Consider the following 19,157-nt stretch of genomic DNA (forward strand, 5'->3'; position numbering starts at 1 on the left):
CCCACCACTACTATCTTAGCCCACTGCCTTGCCCACTCCTGGACGCTCTCCAAACTCAGTCCTCTTCAGCAGCTAAGCTGGGAGCTGTCCTTCAGCACCAAGGGCCGACTTGTCCTCGGGCCGGACGGTGAGGGCGACGATGGAGTTAGGGACACCGGACTGGTCCGATCAGCAGCCAGCTCGAGCGTCTCCCAGTCACGGGGACGGCGGAGGCGACCCAGAGAAGCAGCGAGCAGCTACGAAATGCCTCCTGCCCCCTGCCTCCAAGAATCACCCTCAGAAGTCCCTAGCCCTCGGGGGAGTGAGGGATGGCCTTGGGGAGGAAGGTGGGCGCCCGGGTTAGTGGGGGAGGGGGAGCGCTGGGGCCTGGGACTTAGCGTGTGGCGTGTGCACGCGGGGTGGCGGGCGGATGAACGGAGGCGCTGAAGTGAATGGAGTTGGGGGTGGACTGGAAACATCCCCAAACAGCACCGTCTGCGGCCAGAGGGGGCTGGGGTTGGGTGGGGTGGGGGGGGGGAAGTCCTGAGGCGCAGGCGCAGTCGGGGCCCCAGTCCCGCTCCCTCCTCCTCTCCGTGCCTCTTTCTCCGCCCCGCTCCCCACCAAACACACTTGCACACGGGCTCTCAAGGTGTTCTCCGCACAGCGGAAGATGGCGACAGACTGAGGGGGCATGGCCAGCGGGAGCCAAGGGGCCGTGCCGCTAGGCTGCCGCCACAGCGGTGCGAACGAGAGGCGGAAGCTAGAGGCGCACTAAGTAAAGCCCGGTGTCCGCGTCCGGCGCCTGTGGCGCTGCCGGGAGCCAGGTGGCCCGCCCGAGCCGGAACTCCAGGAGCAGCGGGTGCCGAGCCAGAGCGGAGCCAGCTCAGGACTGGCTCCGGCGAACACCCGGAGCGCCAGCGAAGACCGAAGGGCCCGGCAGTGGACTGGCCGGCGGGCCTAAGAGGGTGCGAGCGAGGCAGGGAACGGCGAGGAGCGGGCAGCAGGCGGACGGGCGGGAGCAGAGCGGCGCGGGGCGAAGGGAGCGGAGCGGAGCGGAGCGCGGCGGCGGGGCCCGCGCGGCGGCGCTGAGGGGTGCAGAGCTGCGCCGAACCGAGACGGCCGGTTTGGAGTGCAAGCCCGGCGGCTGCCCGCGCGGAGTGAAGTGGCGCGAAGCGGAGGGCAGCTGAGGGGCCCGACACTATGAGGAGTGCGGCGCCGCCGCCGCAGCCGCCACCGCCCCAGTGCCCCGCACCGCCCCCCGCCGGGACGCCAGGCAGCGCCTAGCCGGCCGGGCGGCAGCGCCCGGGCTGAGAGCGAGGGAGCGCGGGAGCGGCGTGGAGACTGCACGAGAGCGCCCGGCGACTCCGGCCTGAGCGGGGTCTCCGGCCGGCCGGCCTGCCTGCCTTACCATGCAGCCCCCGAGGTAGAGCCTGGACGGCGCCGAAGAGCGCGGAGCGGCGCGCAGCCCGCCCCCCCCGAGACGGCCGTCCGGCCTCGCGCCTGCCTACTCCCTCCAGCCCGGACCCCCCTGAAATATGTTCAGGGGCGCTTGGATGTGGCCCGGGAAAGACGCCGCCGCGCTGACTATCTGCTGCTGCTGCTGCTGCTGGGCTCCCAGGCCGAGTGACAAACCTTGCGCCGACTCCGAGCGGGCGCAGCGATGGCGACTGTCCCTGGCGTCCCTGCTCTTCTTCACCGTGCTTCTCGCTGACCATCTGTGGCTGTGCGCGGGGGCCCGGCCCCGGGCCAGGGAGCTGAGCAGTGGCATGCGGCCGCCCTGGGGGGCCGGCCGGGAGCGGCAGCGGGTGCCTCCTCGCGCGATGCTGCCGCTGCCACTGCCGCCGCCCGGCGAGCCCAGCGCGCCCCCGGGCACCTGCGGCCCCAGATACAGCAACCTGACCAAAGCCGCCCCCGCCGCCGGCTCCCGGCCGGTCTGCGGTGGCGTCCCAGAGCCCACGGGGCTGGACGCAGCATGCACCAAATTGCAATCTTTGCAGAGACTTTTCGAACCCACTACCCCAGCCCCGCCTCTGCGGCCCCCTGACTCCCCTTCCCGTGCCCCGGCCGAGTTCCCCTCCGCCAAAAAAAACTTGCTCAAAGGCCACTTTCGGAACTTCACTCTCTCCTTTTGCGACACCTACACAGTCTGGGACTTGCTGCTGGGCATGGACCGCCCTGACAGCCTGGACTGTAGCCTGGATACCCTGCTGGGGGACCTGCTGGCGGTGGTGGCCAGCCCGGGCTCCGGGACCTGGGAGGCGTGTAGCAACTGTATCGAGGCGTATCAGCGGCTGGACCGACATGCTCAGGAAAAATATGATGAGTTCGACCTCGTGCTGCATAAATACTTACAGGCGGAAGAGTACTCAATCCGGTCCTGCACGAAAGGCTGTAAGGTAAGGACTGGCGTCCTCAGCCACCACGGCTGCCTGGGCAGCGGCAGTGGCGGCAGTGGGACTGGAAGAAAAAAAGGAAGTTTCCCTTTCCACCCACACCACCACTCCCACCGTGCCCGGTGCAGCACTACCAGTGCTACCCTGGGACCCTCCCTAGTGAAGGGGCCTCAGGGATTCAGGTCAGGTAACCACCTGGCCAACTTTTATTAATTCCGGATTTGGGCACCTTAGGCCTGGGGCTTCCCGGCATCCCGCCCCCTCACGAGGGGGGAGGGGCCACGGGCCCTGGGCTTACAATGGGATGGCAGGAGAGATTGTGCTCTTCCAGCCTCCATCCTTAGCCAGCCATGCCCGCCTCCTTTCCGAGGCTGGAATTGAAAGTCCTGGGACTGGCTGGTGCAGGAGGAAGGCCAAAGATGGGAGGAAGAATATTTGGCAACCAAATCCTCACCCTGTGGCTTCTGCCAGTGGGTGAGAGGAGGAGCACTCCCGGTGGTGGGACACACCACACTCTTGACCTTATGTGACCCGAGGTAGCTGGCCAGAGCTGAGGTAGGTGGAGCCCAGGAGGTGCCTGTCTTCTCCCAAGGAAGGCACCTGCAGGCTCTTCTCCCCGATAAAGGAAGGAGCTGGGAACAGGGAGCAGCGACTGGTGGGAAGGCCACTGAAGGTTGGTGCATTCTCATTCAAAACTACCAGTGTCTTCCCAGCACCCGAGGGTGGCAGTGGAGGGAAAACTGCCTTTCTGGCTGCTGGGGATAGGCGTCTAGAGGAGAGGTGAGGCAGCTGCAGAACGGGCCTGCCTAGGGAAGAGCTGAATGTTGGGAAACTTCTTGACCCTCAGCGGGCTTGTTCTGGACAGTTAGGTAGGTGAGGGATGCAAACATCTGGGACCTGATGCTACTGCTCTGCTCGCCCAGCCTGGCCAGGTGACCAGCCTTTGGGAGGAAAGAGAACAGCAAGGTCAAAGGGTCAAATGACAAGGAGACTGGGAGGGGTAATGGCCTCACATACTCGAGCTGGGGCCAAGAGCTGGAGAGTGAGACAGTTGCTTTCTAGCCTAGCTTATCTCCCTCCAAGACTTTGGGGAGGGGTAGAAACTGCCCTTTTCTATCTAACATGGCCCTTGTGGACTTCTGCAGGGCTTCCATGCTTTTGGCAGGTTCCATAGGGATTGGGGGCAGAGGGTTGGGGAGGAAAGGGGTAGTTCCTCACTCCTGACTTCACTTTCTCCTTCTCCTTTTTCCTGCTCTCGTAACCTAGCAGTTTCCCTCCCGCCTCCCTCAGCCTCAGCTGACTCACTGCCTCACTCGCACTACCAAATGAGATATTCCATTTCTTAAAGGTGTACAGACAGATAGACACGCACAGACTGCCATACAACATCACCACCGCCCCAAGCAAAGTCACACAGACATGCAGAGAGGTCGTCACACCCACAAACAGTGTGATAGAAGCAGATGCCATATCACACACACGCACATCTCCCCATGGTGTCAGAGACGTAGGCAGAAGTACTGTCACATGAAGAAGGACACATTTTGTCGTATAGAGATAGAGACACATATCCTCTATGTCAGTCACGGACACATACACTCAGTGGGAGCAGAGAGACAAGGTCCACAAGCAGATGGAATCAAGGATGTCTGTCTTGTGGCCCTCCCTTCAATCCCGTGGCCCATGTTTTGTTTTGTTTTGTTTTCCCTCAATCGCCAGTGTGAATGAGAGGCACACCACAACTTCCCCATGGGGTTTTCTCCATGTTGTAGTTGACTCCAATTTCTGTCTGGACCTGAAGTAAAATACAAATCTCTCATGTTGATTGTTTTTACGAAGCAATGTGACGTAGGAGAAAGACATCTGATCTCTCTGATTTGGGAGGCCTTATCACCTCTATCTCTTGTTAGTGGTGTGACCTTGGGCAAGTCACTTCACCTCTGCAAGCTTTCATTTCCTCATTTGTAAAACAGGGATCATCATCCTTGCTCTGCCCACATCCTGGGTCTTTTGTGGGAAGACAGTGCTGATAGCATTTTGTAATGAGAATATAACATCTGACATTAATGTAATGCTTAGTTTTCTGCCCCTCTCGTATATGTTATGAGATCAAGGAGGTTGCTGATACTAGCACCATTACGCCCATTTTACAGATGAGGAAATGCGGGTGCAAGGGATTAAACGGGTTGCCCGTTTAATGAGTAGGAGTGCCAGGACTCCAGCCCACGTGATTTGGTGCCAAGCTCATGCTTTTGCCCTGGCCTTCCATCAAGTTCCTGATAGCCCCCCCTCCTTTCCTTTGTCTTCTTGTCGGTCTCTCTCCAGCAAACCAGCAAACTCCGCCTGCTCTCTCGCTGCCTGCCGTGCTTGCAGAAGGGCAGTGCCAGGTCCACAGCTCTCTTCTGGCCTTTCCCACCCCTCTTCCAATGCTCTTTCCCTCAACTGAGGCCAGACCCACCTGGCTCTTGAATTCAGCTGTATGATGAGCACTAAGGGAAAAGACAGCCCTGCTACCCTCCTTCCTGTAGGCTCCTCTCTCCTCAGTCCCTCACCCCACCTCCCTGGCAGGCCTTCCTTGACTTTCCCCAAGCCCATTCTTGGGCTTCAAACCCTCCTGTCCAGTCCCCATCCCAAGTGGGATCCCTGGGAGATGATGCCCCACCCTCAGAGCTTCTTCCAAGTATAGAACCCACAGCCCCAGGTCAGGATGAAGAGGCTTTCTCTACTTCTGGAAACCAAGTTGGGAGCATCTGTTCCAGAGCCAGGTAACCCCCTGCCCCCAGGGCCCTGTCCTGAGTGCATCAGTTAGCTCGTCCCTGGGTGGCCCCAGAAACCCTGTTCTCTGTCTTTGCAATATGTGCCCCTGCTTCAGGCCACACAGGGCCCCACGAATCATACCTGTCCTCGCTGCTGCCTGTGACACCTCCCAATTTAGTACCAGCTGCAACATTTTCTTAATGTGCGACTGACTTCCTGTCGCACAGCAGGGCAACGTTAACTTAGGTAGGCCGATGCCTTTCCCAGCCCTGGCTTCTCCAAACTCCCGGGGTCGTGCCTTACCTCTCTCTTATCTTCCTGTGCATTCCCCAAGCCCTATTTTCCCCAACCCCCACCCCCACTCTCTTGGCCCTAACTAGGGTTACTGGACAACCACCTCACTCCTTTATGGCTCTCCATCCTCCCAGTTCTGCCATGCTCCTGCCTTTCTGATAGCCTCTTCCCCCACCCCTGTCTCTTTCCTGCTCTCTCTTCAGAACTTTCAGAATGGGAGTAGTGATGGAGATGGGGGCAAAATCCTGGCTTTTTCCTCTCATAGCTATTGATCTAAGAGGGAATAGAGGCCCAAGGGAGGGACAGTTCTTAGCTCTCTCACCAGCCATAGGGTTACATTAGTAACGGTGAGTGCCAGGGAAGGATGTGATAGTTCTGCTGTATTCCAGACTGACCCAAACCCACCTGGCAGAGAGTATGTCTGGTTTTGGGTCTCACACTGGGCTGAGAAGGAGGCAGGAACCTATGTTCTTCTGGAGAGAGTTGAAGGAGCCGTTTCACCTAGAGAAGAGGAGACTTGGACAGATACGCTGTCTGACTTCACTCCTCAGAAGAGCTGACATGGTATAAAAGAAGAAGCATGACCTGAGTGGCTCCAAAGGGCTTTTGTAGTTAGAAAGTCCTAGGTTCAAACCTAGCTCCTTTATTTATTACCTGTGTAACGTTGAGCTAAGGACCTCAACTCTCCGAGCCTCACCTTTCTTACCTATAAAATGGAGCTAATTCATTGTAACAGCCCTGTGAGGTTGTTATTAATGGGAAACGTCTGTGCAGTACCTAGACCTGGCATATCAGAGTTGCTCAGTTTCCTCCTTTCAAAGAAGGAACAGAGTGCCTTAGGAGCAAGTGAGCTCCTGCTCCCAGGAAGTGTTTGGCCCGATACAGGTGGACCCCTGGGGAAAATGCCATGGAGGCAACTCTAACACCAGATTATGAGCAGAGTTGGACCAGGTGACCTTTGAGGTCTATTTCAGCCTGGATTTTAGGCCTGTAAGCAAAGCTTGCTCCTTGAACAGCAGCAGTGGATGGGGAGGGCTAGGGAAGGAGGTTGGTCCAAACACCCACACAAAGAGAGAGGGTGGGGGGCTGCCAGAGCCAGGGCCTTGCCTTCTGCCCATACCCGCTGGGGCCCTGCTATTCCTCCACTCTGGCTGGCAGCTGTTTCTGCCTCACTGCCTTCCTCTCTCCTCCTACCTGCCACAGCTTTCCTGCCAAGTAGGACTCCTTGCTATCACTGGGTATGAGGGGTGCTGAGAGCAGGGAGCTCAGGGCACTGGGTAAAGGACAGGAGCCCTAAGTTGGTCAGTGATCTCTGTTATCATCACACAGGCTTGCAGTCAGTGAGTAGTGCCCCACAGGCAGCCTCCCTGATCCAGGGCTCTTGGGGCCAGAGAGTTGCCCTAGTCCCTGTTTGGGGGTGAAGGAAGGGGCAGGCAGTCAATAAGCAGCCTCCTGGGAGCCATGGCAAAGCCTGTCCTTGGGGACAGGCCTCCAGATCCACAGAAGCTCATCTCATTACCAAGGAATATAAGCATGGGGTTCTGGGAAGGAGCAGGAACTAGGAATCCTGGAGCAGGGACAGAGAGGAGGTGATGTTTGTAGCTAGGACAAGGACACAGTGAATTAATACTAGGAGTGGGAAAGTGGCCTCATGCTGCTCACACCTCTCCAGACCTCTCTCCCCTTCCCTGACCCGCCCCCACTCCAACCCCCATGTTCCTCCCACATCTTAGCTTACACCTGACATGCCTATCCACTTGCCAGTGACCCCACAACCTTCCCAATCTTCTACTTATCACCCTAGGCTCTTCCCAAGCCACACCCACACCTTACTCTCTAACCCTTATTCCTCTACCTACACTCCTCCAACCCCTGCCCCTCCTGACTGTTACCTCCAACTCCTTCCACACCAACACTGGACCTCACTCCCCACCTCTCTCCTCTCAACAGTCAGCCCCTCACATTCCACATTACTCTCCCTATTCCCATCTCCCAGCTGACACCCCCCCCAAACCTTTACTCCAAGATCCCACACCCTCTTCTGGCCTGCATGCCCCTTGTGCCTTGCATCACTCATACCCCACTAACATGTCACCTCCCTTCTTCCCATCCCTTTTCTTCCTCCCATTCATCTTCTGGTCCTCTCTCCTGACCTCTTTCCTCCTGCCTCCCCCCTCTCCCTCTCTGCTATCTTTCTCCCACCTCCCTTCTCTCCTTACTTAATTCAGGGTAGACATGTGCATGTGTGCATGCACACACAGACACACATTCACACAGACACACATCCCCCAGTCTTCTTCATGGCTACTTCCCATCCTTCCCTCAGGCTGGTGCCTGACTACTACAGTCACCATAGCAACGGGAACCTCCAGGAAGGATACACTGGTATCTCCTGAAGGTGGGGGTTGGGGGAGTTAGGTGGAGAAAGGGAGCCTAGCAGCCTTCTACCCACTATCATGGTGTGGCTGGAAGAGTCTGCTGAATATGGTGAAGGTAGGAGTGAGGAAAGGGAAGACAGTGTGTAGAACCAAGATCAAAGGAGGGTCAAGAATCTCCGAACATATCGTAAGCATGAGAGGGTGCTTCTAAGCCATGCGGGTGCATGCTCGCCCCCTCTGGAAATGTCAGTACTCTAAGGAAAGGGTATAACCACTCTTCTACATGTGGGTGGGGACATAGGCTGACACCCCAGACTCAGAGGCAGGACTTTGTCCTAGAAAAACTTCTCATTTGGGGCAGTTATTCTGTGCCCCCACCCTCTGAGGCTATTTACCTGCTGTGTGCCCATGCAGACTGGGCATCAAACCTGCCCTCCCCAGCTCATTTGTCAGCCACATGTGGATTCCAGCTGCTAATGTTAGCTGAAAGCTACGGGTGACCCCTGCTTCTGGGGGTGTGGACAAATCTGGACTCCTGTAAGCACCATTCTCCGATGCTCACCTGGGTGGTCTCTGGGGCATGGGTATGTTTGCATTTGCTGTGATTACAGGCACACAGATGAGAGTGTGTGCAAGAGGCCAGGGATGCTGGAGCGGCCTTTTCTCCCTGGGCATAAGAGTGGGTTCGGAAGAGCCTGAATTTTTAAAACTGTGAGCCACTTAGGTGCTTAGAGGGGAGAGCAAGGGCACCAGGCAAGCTGCAGCTGGCTCTGGAGAGGGAAGGAGCTACTACGGAGTGACAGGGACTGGCAGGGCCAAAGCTCCTGCTCGAATGCATTCTGGAGAAAGGAGCTGAAACCTGAGCCACAAGTCTATGGGCCAGAAGATGAGGCCAACTGGCTGCAAAGATGAAAGAGCTAAGAAAGGGGAAGGAAAGAAGAAAATTGTGAGCCTTTGAGTGCCTAGGAGATGCCAGGGGCTTTATATATGTTCATGAACTCATTTAATCCTGGCAATCATCCTAGCAGGAAGGCACTATCATGATCCCCATTTTACAAGTGAGACAACTGAGGCTCAATGAGGTGAAATGACCTACCCAGGCCACATAGCAAAAGGGCTGGCATACAAACCTAGGTCTGTCTGTTCTTTCTCCAGTGCACAGATGCATGAAGTAAATGCTAATAATCTCCTCCAGCTGTCAGAGGTAGTGCCCAACTGGCTACTGAGGGGCTGGGCTGAGAAGCTGGGCTGACTGGCAGGGAGGCTATTGGCAGCTTACAGGTCCCCTGGAGTGGCACAGATTCAAAATGAGGACCCACCAACATCCTCTATGTTCAATATCCCAGTCTCTCGTCCTTGGACCCAGTGACAATCACTGGTACCCTCCTGGAATAGCAACAAGAGAATGGGTGTGAGGAAAGAACTTCAAAGGAGACGGAGGACCTGGGCTCCTCTCACCTGGAGGGAAGGTATCTCTATTATTTTCTCAGCCCCAGTCTGCTGGAGGGATCAAACAGAGCAAGAAGGGAGAAGGTGAAGAATATTAACCTAAGTTAGTCCCTAAGCAGGCCAAATGCAGGCCTGAGACCCTGGCCTCCACATCCACTGCACTTTAGCATGTGCAGTTTCTCCATATCCTTGCACATGCTGGTGGAGGTGGAAGGGAAAACGACTGCAGTAAGACTTTGTTGCCCCAGAGTCCGCTGAGGCCTGGCCTAGGCTTTGGATCCCCAGTTCCCATACAAGGGTTTTGGTGAGCCCCTAACCTTGAACACCTAGTCTGTTCTTGGGGATTGAAGGAAGTGCCAACCCACCAAGTTCTACCGGAAAAGGGACATTTGATGGTGGTGGGTGTTACCGATGTTCCCTGTCTTACTTGGTTTTAAGAAGATAGCATGGCTATCTGGCTGATCTGTGAAAGGTGAACTTGTCTGTGTAGTGTTGTACTCATTAAAACTTCTAACCAAGGTAATCCCTCAGAATTATTGTAGTCTCAGAATCTTCTAATAATATCCTTTATTCCAGTTAACCAAAAAAGTATTTGAGAAATTTTGGAAAGTAGAAGTATAAAAGGAAAAAAGTCCCAGAGCACTTAGTGTTCTTTTTTTTTTAACTGTGATAAAATATACATAACATAAAATTTACCATTTCAACCATTTTTAAGTGTACAATTCAGTGGAATTAGGCACATTTGCAGTATTGTACACCGTCACCATCATTCATTTCTAAAACGTTTTTATCCTCCCAAACAGAAACCCTGTGCCCATTGAACAATAACTGCTGGCTGGGCGTGATGGCTCATGCCTGTAATCTCAGCACTTTGGGAGGCCAAGCTGAGCAGATCACCTGAGGTCAGGAGTTCAAGACCAGCCTGGCCAACATGGCAAAACCCCAGCTCTACTAAAAATACAAAACTTAATCGGGCGTGGTGGTGTGCACCTGTAATCCCAACTACTCGGGAAGCTGAGACATGAGGATGGCTTGAGCCCGGGAGACGGAGGTTGCCGTGAGCCGAGATCCCACCCCTGCACTCCAGCCTGGGTGACAGAGTGAAACTCCATCTTAAAAAAAGCACAAACACAAAAAAACCCCCCAATAACACCCCATTCTTCCTTCCAGCTCCTGGTAACCATTATTCTACTTTCTGTCTCCAGGAATTTGAGTAGGTACTTCATATAAGTGGAATCATACACTTTTGTCCTTTTGTGTCCAGCTTATTTCATTTAGCATGATGTGTTCAAGGTTCATCCATGTTGCAGTATGCATCAGTACTTCATTCCTTTCTATGGCTGAGTAATAGTCCATTGTATGTCTATGCCGCAGTTTGTTTATCCATTCATTGTTGGTGGGCATTTGGGTTATTTCCACTTTTTGGCTATTGTAAATAATGCTGCTATGAACATTGGTGTACGGGTATCCTTTGAGTCTCTGCTTTCATTTCTTTTGGGTTTATATTAATACCTAGGAGTAGAATTGCATTTGGCAATTCTATGTTTAACTTTTTGAGGAACTGCCATCCTGTCTTCCACAATGGCTGTACCATTTTACATTATATTACATTTTATGTTATACATTCTGCACCATTTTACATATATGCCAGCAATACACAAGAGTTCCAGTTTCTCCACATCCTGTCAACACTTGTTATTTTCTGAAGTGTTTTCTATAATAACCATCTTGATATGGGTGACTATATACTTTAATGTAGTTGAAATCTTACTATTTTTTACCCTGTTCTTTTAAATTTGTTACACTATCTTTTCATGTAATTAAGTATTTATGAATATCATTCTTGATAAGTGTACAATATTCCATCATGTGAATGTAATGTAATTTACTTAACTAGTCCCCTATTGATATTTATGTTACTTCCAACATTTTACTATTATAAATAATGCTGTGATGATAATCTTTGTTCATAAATATTTCAGAACTGATTTTTTTTGCTAATAAATGCTATCTCAGTCATTTTTTCTTATTTCTATACTTTGCTGAACTTTTAAAATCACAAAATAATGCATGCTTATTGTACCAAATCTAACAATGCAGAGGTTTATGAAGAAAACATTAATGATCCTCCTATTAGCTCCCCTCCCAACTCACTACCCTGAGGTCCTTGATGTTAACAATATGGAGTGTGTTCTTCCACCCCTCTGTCCAGGCTTACATAAACATCTACACACAAAATTACTTTTTTCTTTCCTTTTGCATACAAATAGGAGCAGAGACATTAATTCTGTAAGATGAAGTTTCAGAGCTAGACTTATAGAATCAAAGAATATTAACCTTTTTGAGGCTCTTGACATACATTACCAACTTTCTTTCAAATCACTAGGTTATTCCAGTTTATACCCTCACCAAAAGTGTTAGACTAATGCTGCACACTTTTCCAGTATTGGCTATCATGTCTTTAAAAGCTTTACTAATCTGGTAGCTGAAAAATGGTACAGCACTGGCTTTTCACTTGCATTCCTTAGGTCGCACATTTATTTTTCTGGTTATAGTCCATTTGTGTTGCCTGTTTTGTGAATTATCTTTTCATGTTTTGTGTTTTTCTTATTGATTTGCATATGCTTTTTATATGTATTAGTGATATTAGCCTTTTTCCAGTCACATTTGTGGCAGATTTTTTTCATTTGTTGTTTGCACCATAGAGCTGAAAGGAGGGAATGGAAAGGAAGAGAACTATCCCGGATACTTTATGTCCTTTATCTTACTTAATTTTTACATCTGCCTTATGAAGTACAGATATATAGTATTCCCATTTTACAGAGGAGAAGACAGACTCAGAGAGGTTAAGTGGCAAGCTTAAGGTCATCTAAACTAGTAAGAGTTGGAGCTGGGATATGAACCCAGGTCAGATCCAGAGATTTGAATGCCAGCAGACAACAGTACTGCCCAGTCTTTGCTAGTGTAATTATACTATTGGTAAAGATTTGTGTGGTAAAGGCCCAGGACCAGTTGTAAAGCTTTGTGCTAGTTGCTTCACAGGCACCCTTTACAGAAAAGTAAGGGCAGATACTTTTATTATCTCCGTCATACAGATGAAGAAAGTGTGGATCAGGGAAGTCCAGTAATGTGCCTGAGGGTTTTATAACCAGTATAAGCAGACCTAGGGGTTGGACTTCATGACTGTTTGAGTTTAAAGGTGTTTGACCCTGTCTTCCCACTATATTTCCTTACTCTCTAGGCATCAACTTCTTGGATCCAAATTGAGTACCAGGAAGGAAAAGTACCTTCCTCACAGTCACCAGATAATTAGTGGCTGAGTCCTTATCTCCCTACAGGTGGTAACTTGTCCAAATTCACACAGCTAGTTGGTGGCAGAGCCAGAATCTGAACCCAACTCTGACTAACTTTCTGTCTAACTGGTGCAGAGGCTTCTCAATGAAGAGAATTTGTGGAATATGCCGGGGAAAAGGAGTTGGGGACAAAGTGGAGTGCGTAGCTGCCCTGAGACTTTTCTGAAGGAATGGACTCTGGCGTTGGAGTCTTCCAGGGCAAGGCTACTCCAGAAGTCCCCAGATGGTAGGACCTGGGACAGGACTACTCGCATCCTGAAGCAAGAAAATCTTTCTTCTGGAGACAGCTGCCTTCCCTTCATCAATTGCCAAATATTAAAACAGGAATAGTGAGCCTTGGGCTCTGGGTAGGAAGCTGGTGGGCACAGAAGAAGCAAAGCAGTGTTTTCCTCTTTTTTAACACCTCCGTCTACCAGGGTGTGTGCGTGTGTGTGTGTGCATGTGCATGTCCGTGGGCGTGTGTGTGTGTGTTGAGGAAAAAGAGAAAGGAATACTTTGATTGTGGAATGGAAATAATAATTTGTTGCACCTAGTATCCAAATGCTATTCCCCCACATCTACTTACAAAGAAAACACCACTCATATGGAGAATGGACTACATAGACTGATTTTACAGAGTCACCCCTCCCATCCAGACCTACAAATCTCTCCCTAGTTTGATGTGAAATTATGTCAAAATAAGATTTGTTTGAGTCACAGGCTTCAGTGGTGGTAGTGAATTGAAGGGACCATCCCAAGGGCAATATGAATATAAGAGCTTGGACACAGAAGTCCAGGTAAACCTGGCTTCAAATTCCATTTCAAAATCTGTCATCTTTGTAGAATAGCTGTTGACAACTTGAATGCATTTTTTAGTCTCTATTGGAACCTCACTTTTCTCACCTTTGGAACTAAGAAATACTATCATTATGAGGCTTAAGTGACATGAAACATGCTAATCTCTTAAGAGTACAGTGTCTGTGAGATAGAAAGTGCTCAAGACATGCTAGCCCCCATTATTATTATTGGCTGTGGACCTTGGACAAGTTATTTAAACTCTTTGGTCTTCCCTGTCCTCATCTGTAAAGATCTATCTCTACCTCAGGGGATGATTGTGAGGTTTCAATGAGTTAATAAATGTCAGGGTCAGGTGATTAGAACAGAACCTGGCATATAGTAAGCACTTAATAAGTAGTAGCTATTATTATTCTCTCAATGAGGTATGTTTAACCTAATGACTGCTTAATACCTAATTGAGATTGACAACACTGGGGTGGGCTACTTACGAGTAGGGGATGAGGAGCCAGAAGGCAAGTGGAGGGATTCGATTCTAGTGAGGGAAGGCACAAGGACATGCTTAGATGGGGGGTGGAAAGAGTCAGAGAGGGAGGTGGAAAGGCTCCAAAGCCCTTGATTTACCTCATCACTAAAGACCAAGCACAGCCGACAGTCATCTTTGATCATGTCTCTGTTCTCTCCAGCCTCTCATCTTTCTGACAAGGCACAGCATTTGGAGGAGGAAGTAAAGCATGGGCAGGGACCTGGTTTCGTGGTGATCCCTGCAGAAGGCTGGAGATTGCTTCCTGGGCTTGGGCCCAGGTATGGCTATATGTGGTAAACAAGTGTGCCTGGGAAGGGGAAGTGTGTGCAGCTCAAGGGAACCTATGGCTGTCACTGTCACACTGGCAAATTCCTGTGATCTGTACAACCATTGTGCACAGAAGCTCCCAAAGCTCCCCTCCTCTCATCTTAGTCCTCGATGTGCCTATGGGACCCCTCATTAGCTCTGTTGGCCTGATAAGCTTACCATGGTCCAGACGGTGATAATGGAATAGATGATCCAGGGCAGGGCAGTGCAGGGCCTGGGGCTCTGCAGCAGGGCAGTGTGGGCTGAGTCTGGTGAGGTTAGTCAGATCAAGTCTTGGGGATTTTGTTTTGTTGTTTTTGAGGTTCGTGACTGCAAAGCAGTTTTTTTTTTTTAATTTAAAATTCACTTTATCAAAGTACTGTATGTTCATAACTTTAAAAGAATGTACAAGCGCCGGGCGCGGTGGCTCAAGCCTGTAATCCCAGCACTTTGGGAGGCCGAGGCGGGTGGATCACGAGGTCAAGAGATCGAGACCATCCTGGTTAACATGGTGAAACCCCGTCTCTACTAAAAATACAAAAAAATTAGCTGGGCATGGTGGTGCGTGCCTGTAATCCCAGCTACTCAGGAGGCTGAGGCAGGAGAATTGCCTGAACCCCGGAGGTGGAGGTTGCGGTGAGCCGAGATCGCGCCATTGCACTCCAGCCTGGGTAACAAGAGCGAGACTCCATCTCAAAAAAAGCGGAAAAAAAAAAAAAAAGAATGTACAAGCTATATATATACACACACATATATATATGTATACACACACACCCCCCAAGCCTCACTCATCACAGTCAGACACTTGAGACACTCTGACTGTTTGTTCTGATATTTACCTCCATATTTCTAAATGGTATGCTAATATTGCTATTTCTTATTTTTTCTGTTTTAAATATTTGTGTATATACACAGATATAGATAGATATTCACATATATACATATATACACCTGTGTGTATATGTATCTCATTTATATGTATCCATGTAGCTCATAAAGCTTTTAAATTCTATATATAAAATATCTGTTAAATGACATACATAGATCTCAATGCTTATCATTAAAACAACAGCCCTCTACTCCACCCCTGAGCATAACTCTTCAGAATTAAATACTTCCAACTCTTTTAGCTATTTTCTTCTGATATTTACCTCCACATTTCTAAATGCCATGTCAATATTCTATTTTCCAATTTTTCTCTTTTAAATATCTGTTGACTTTTAAAATGTGATTAGAGGAAGACTTACCTCTTTTACTCCCACCAGCACTTAACATACACACATGCTTCCCCCCGCCATACACTCAATATTGACAAATCAAAATTTCTGGTTTTAACAATATTCCATGTTTACATTACTAGAATTGTAAATATTGTTCACAGCTGAGTCATGTAGAATACTGTGATTATCTTTCCTTCCTTGGTTAACTTGTTTGCATAGAGTAAATAATTGCCCCTTGTTTTCTGTTTGCTTAGTTTTCTCATTTTTTTGCTGATACATTCAAAATTTCTTTATCAGAGCTATAAAATCTCAAACACTTTCATAACCCACTATTTTCACTTTTGTTCTTGGAGCTCTTCACCTTGCTCTAGTTGCTAGAGGTTTGATTTTTGAGTACTTGGCAAGTACCTCCACGTGTATACCTCCTCCACTTGTATACCCAGCTCCATATGAGACCCCAAGGACAGTGGGCAGATGAGTAAGATACAATCTGTCCTCGGTGAATCTACAGTCTCATGAGTGTTAAATTTATAGAGATGTCTTACCAGAAGGCACTGTGTTAAGACTTTGATATAGACTATCCCTTTGGTCTCACACTCAGGCTGGCCTCCTCTTCTTCATTTCCCGTGTGTTGCCAGAATGTGATACAGCCCCCCAAAGAGCAAATGTGATCTTAGGCTGCATTAACAAAAACAGTTTCTAGGACAGGAGGGCTGATGCCTCTACTTCACTTTGTGTTGATAAACCCTATCCGGGGATTGTGTGCAGTTGCAAAGACATGGAAATACAGGGACTCATCTGAATGCGAACAACCAGGCTAAGAGAGGACTGGAAACCACCACATCTTTTGAAATAGTTGAAAAAAAATTGGGGATATTTGGTTTCTTGAAAGAGTAGTCTACACATAGCTATCTTCAATTTTATTCCCTTTTCAATTTTCTGCAGGCTGGTTTCTGCCCCCACCGCTCCACTGAAACTGCTCTCACCATAATGAGACTGCCTTTTAATTCCCCAAACCAGTGTGTTCCCATCTAAATCCTTATTTGCTGGCCACTACCTATTGTTTGAAATTCTCTTCTCCCATAATTGGCAGAATGCCTCTCTTCTGTTTCTCCTCCAATCTGTTGAGCCACTCCTCCATCTTCATCTGATTCCCTTCCTCCATCTGCCCCTTAAATGTTAGTATTTCTAGGGATCTACTGTTGATCCCTTTCTCTCTCCATCTACTCTCGCTAGGCAATGCCATCCACTTTCTGGGCTTCCACAGTTGCTGTAGCAGTCAGGGTGAGCTAGGCTGTGTTCTGGTAGCAAACAACCCCCAAATATCTGAGGTTTAGCACAACAAATGGTTACTTCTTTCCCATGATACATGTCTGAAACAGATCTTCAGGGAACATCTTGCTCATGTTAGTCACCAAAGACCCAGCATGGTAGAAGATCCAACACAACACTGCTCCCACAGTCAGCATCAGAGGGAGGAGAATGTGGCAAATCATACATTTGCTCTTAAAGCTTCTCCCCAGAAGTGACTCATGTCGCCTCAACTCACACTTCATTGACCAAAGCAAGTTGTATGGCCATGCCTAACTTGAGAGGGTGTGGGAAAGTGTAGTCCTACTATGTTCCTGATGACTAACTCCCTGATCCCTGATGACTTCCAAACCTTTATGCAGACCCTCCTTCTGAGCTGACTACTGTGTCCAACTGCCTGCTTAACATTTCCACCTGGCTGACTCACATATACCTCAAAGTTAACATGACCCCGACTGAACTTATCTTCTCCACCCCCAACTCTATGCCTCCTGTTTTCTCTGCCTTAATAAATGAAACTACTATTCATCCAGCTACCCAAGCCAGAAGCTTGGTCATCATCCTGGATCTTTCCCTCTCTCTCATTTCCCACATCCTTAAGTAATCTTGGTGATTCCACCTCCTTAACATCTCTTCTCACATCCACCCCCTCCTCCCTGTTTCTCAATTCTGCTGCTATTGCTTTATTTGAGGTCCTCATACCCTCTCACTCAGACTGTTGGAATTGTCTCATAACTGATCTCCATGCCTCCAGTTGATGCTTATATTCCATTGTCCACACTTCACACAAAAGTCTGAAAAGTTAGTCATGGGAGTGGCAAGTGACCTTTAAGTAAGCAATTATTTAAAACCATTGCTTATAGGATGAAGCCCAGCCCCTTGTCAGCTTCCAGAGCATATCCTAGCCATGGTCATGGCCTTCCTCTGCAACCTCATCTCCCATTGTGTCCCACTCTGTGCCCTGTAACTATTCTAAACTTCTTACAGTGTCTAACTTAGTACTATTTCACACTTCCAGGCCTTTATGCCTGCTCATTTCTTTGTTCAAAGTGCACTTATTCTTTCCTTATTCCACCTAGTTACCTTCTACTCATTTTTTTTTCAGTTCCTAACTCAAGCATCTCCCACATGGAGATGTTTTCCTGTCCTTCAGCCCTCAAAACACAGTTGATCACTCCACCCTTAATGCTACCAAGGAGATACAGTTGCTTCTCGACTTACAATGCTCCTGATAAATCCATTGTAAGTTGATAATATCATAAGTTGAAAATGCATTTAATACACCTAAACTACCATAGCTTAGCCTAGCCTACCTCAAACGTGCTCAGAACACTTATAGTATCCTACAATTAGGCAAAATCATCTAGCACAAAGTGCATTTTATATTAAAGTGTTGAATATGTCATGTAATTTATTGAATACTGTACTGAAAGTGAAAAACAGAATAGTTGTATGGGTACTTGAAGTATTTCCACTGAATACATATTGCCTTCTCACTGTGGTAAAATTGAAAAAGTGTAAGTTGAGCCATCATAAGTTGGGGACTGTCTGTGCTATCGATCATAGTGACTTAAAATGATTGATTCATATAGTTTCTCCCCTGCTCCTTGAAGACAGGAATCTTGTCTTACTCATCTCTATTATCTGTAGTTCCCAGCACAGTGGCAGGCACTCAGAAGATGTTCAAGGAATGTTTGCATGGACAAATAATGAGAAAACCAGATTCAGAGAAGTCTACAAATACCTGCAGGGTTGGCATGGGGGATGGGAAGGTAGCTGTTCCATATGGCACGGGAAGAGCTAGTGACAGCCATGAGTGAAGCCACAAGGAGAAATTAGTTCAAAAGAAGGAAGAACTTCTGTAACTGCTAGAGTTGTCTGAAGATAGGGGCTACTCTAGGACAGCATGACCCCCCTGTGACAAGGCTTATAATCAGAAGCTGGATAAGCACTTGGCAGTGATATTGGAGTGGAAATTCCAACAGCAGATAGGGCAGTGTTGTGATGGGTCTCATGGTCCTTTCTGTTCTGGAACAGTCATGAACCTGACTCCTCTGCTCACCTGATTGACATGGATCATCTAGGCCCCTTCAGAGCTGCTCCTATATTAGGGACGCTGTTTCTCCATTGGACCAACCCTGTCCAGGCTGGGCCCATCCAGCCACTGGCCTTTGAGCAGATGGCCCAAGAGGCTTGGTGGTGTGAGAGCTTTCTGGAACTGCACTGGCTCTAGGTTCTCACCCTCCTCTCCAGCCATTTCCCCTGCCTTTCCTTCAGACCAGGTCAGGCCACTTTGACTCATGACTGCTCAGTCTGAAAAGGAGGACAGCTGTTGCTTATTTTTACAGCCACTTAAGTAGAGCCCTATCATCCACCTGGATTTGCCCTTTAATGCCTCTAATCCCCGTCTGATTCTA

At 49.2% G+C, this 19,157-nt stretch overlaps 1 protein-coding gene across 1 annotated transcript in view; it reads left to right on the forward strand.

Annotated features, from left to right (window-relative positions):
• The first annotated feature begins 547 nt into the window (after positions 1-547).
• Positions 548-19,157, forward strand: part of FAM155B (family with sequence similarity 155 member B) — a 28,530-nt gene continuing 9,920 nt past the window's right edge. The window contains exon 1 of the mRNA XM_032255840.1: positions 548-2,375. Coding sequence (XP_032111731.1) covers positions 1,515-2,375 — 861 coding nt within the window. The 5' untranslated portion in view covers positions 548-1,514. The remainder of the gene's footprint in view (positions 2,376-19,157) is intronic.

This window comes from Sapajus apella, unplaced genomic scaffold, assembly GCF_009761245.1.
Source record: "Sapajus apella isolate SASKATOON/1434 unplaced genomic scaffold, GSC_monkey_1.0 scaffold91, whole genome shotgun sequence".
Classification (NCBI taxonomy): domain Eukaryota; kingdom Metazoa; phylum Chordata; class Mammalia; order Primates; family Cebidae; genus Sapajus; species Sapajus apella.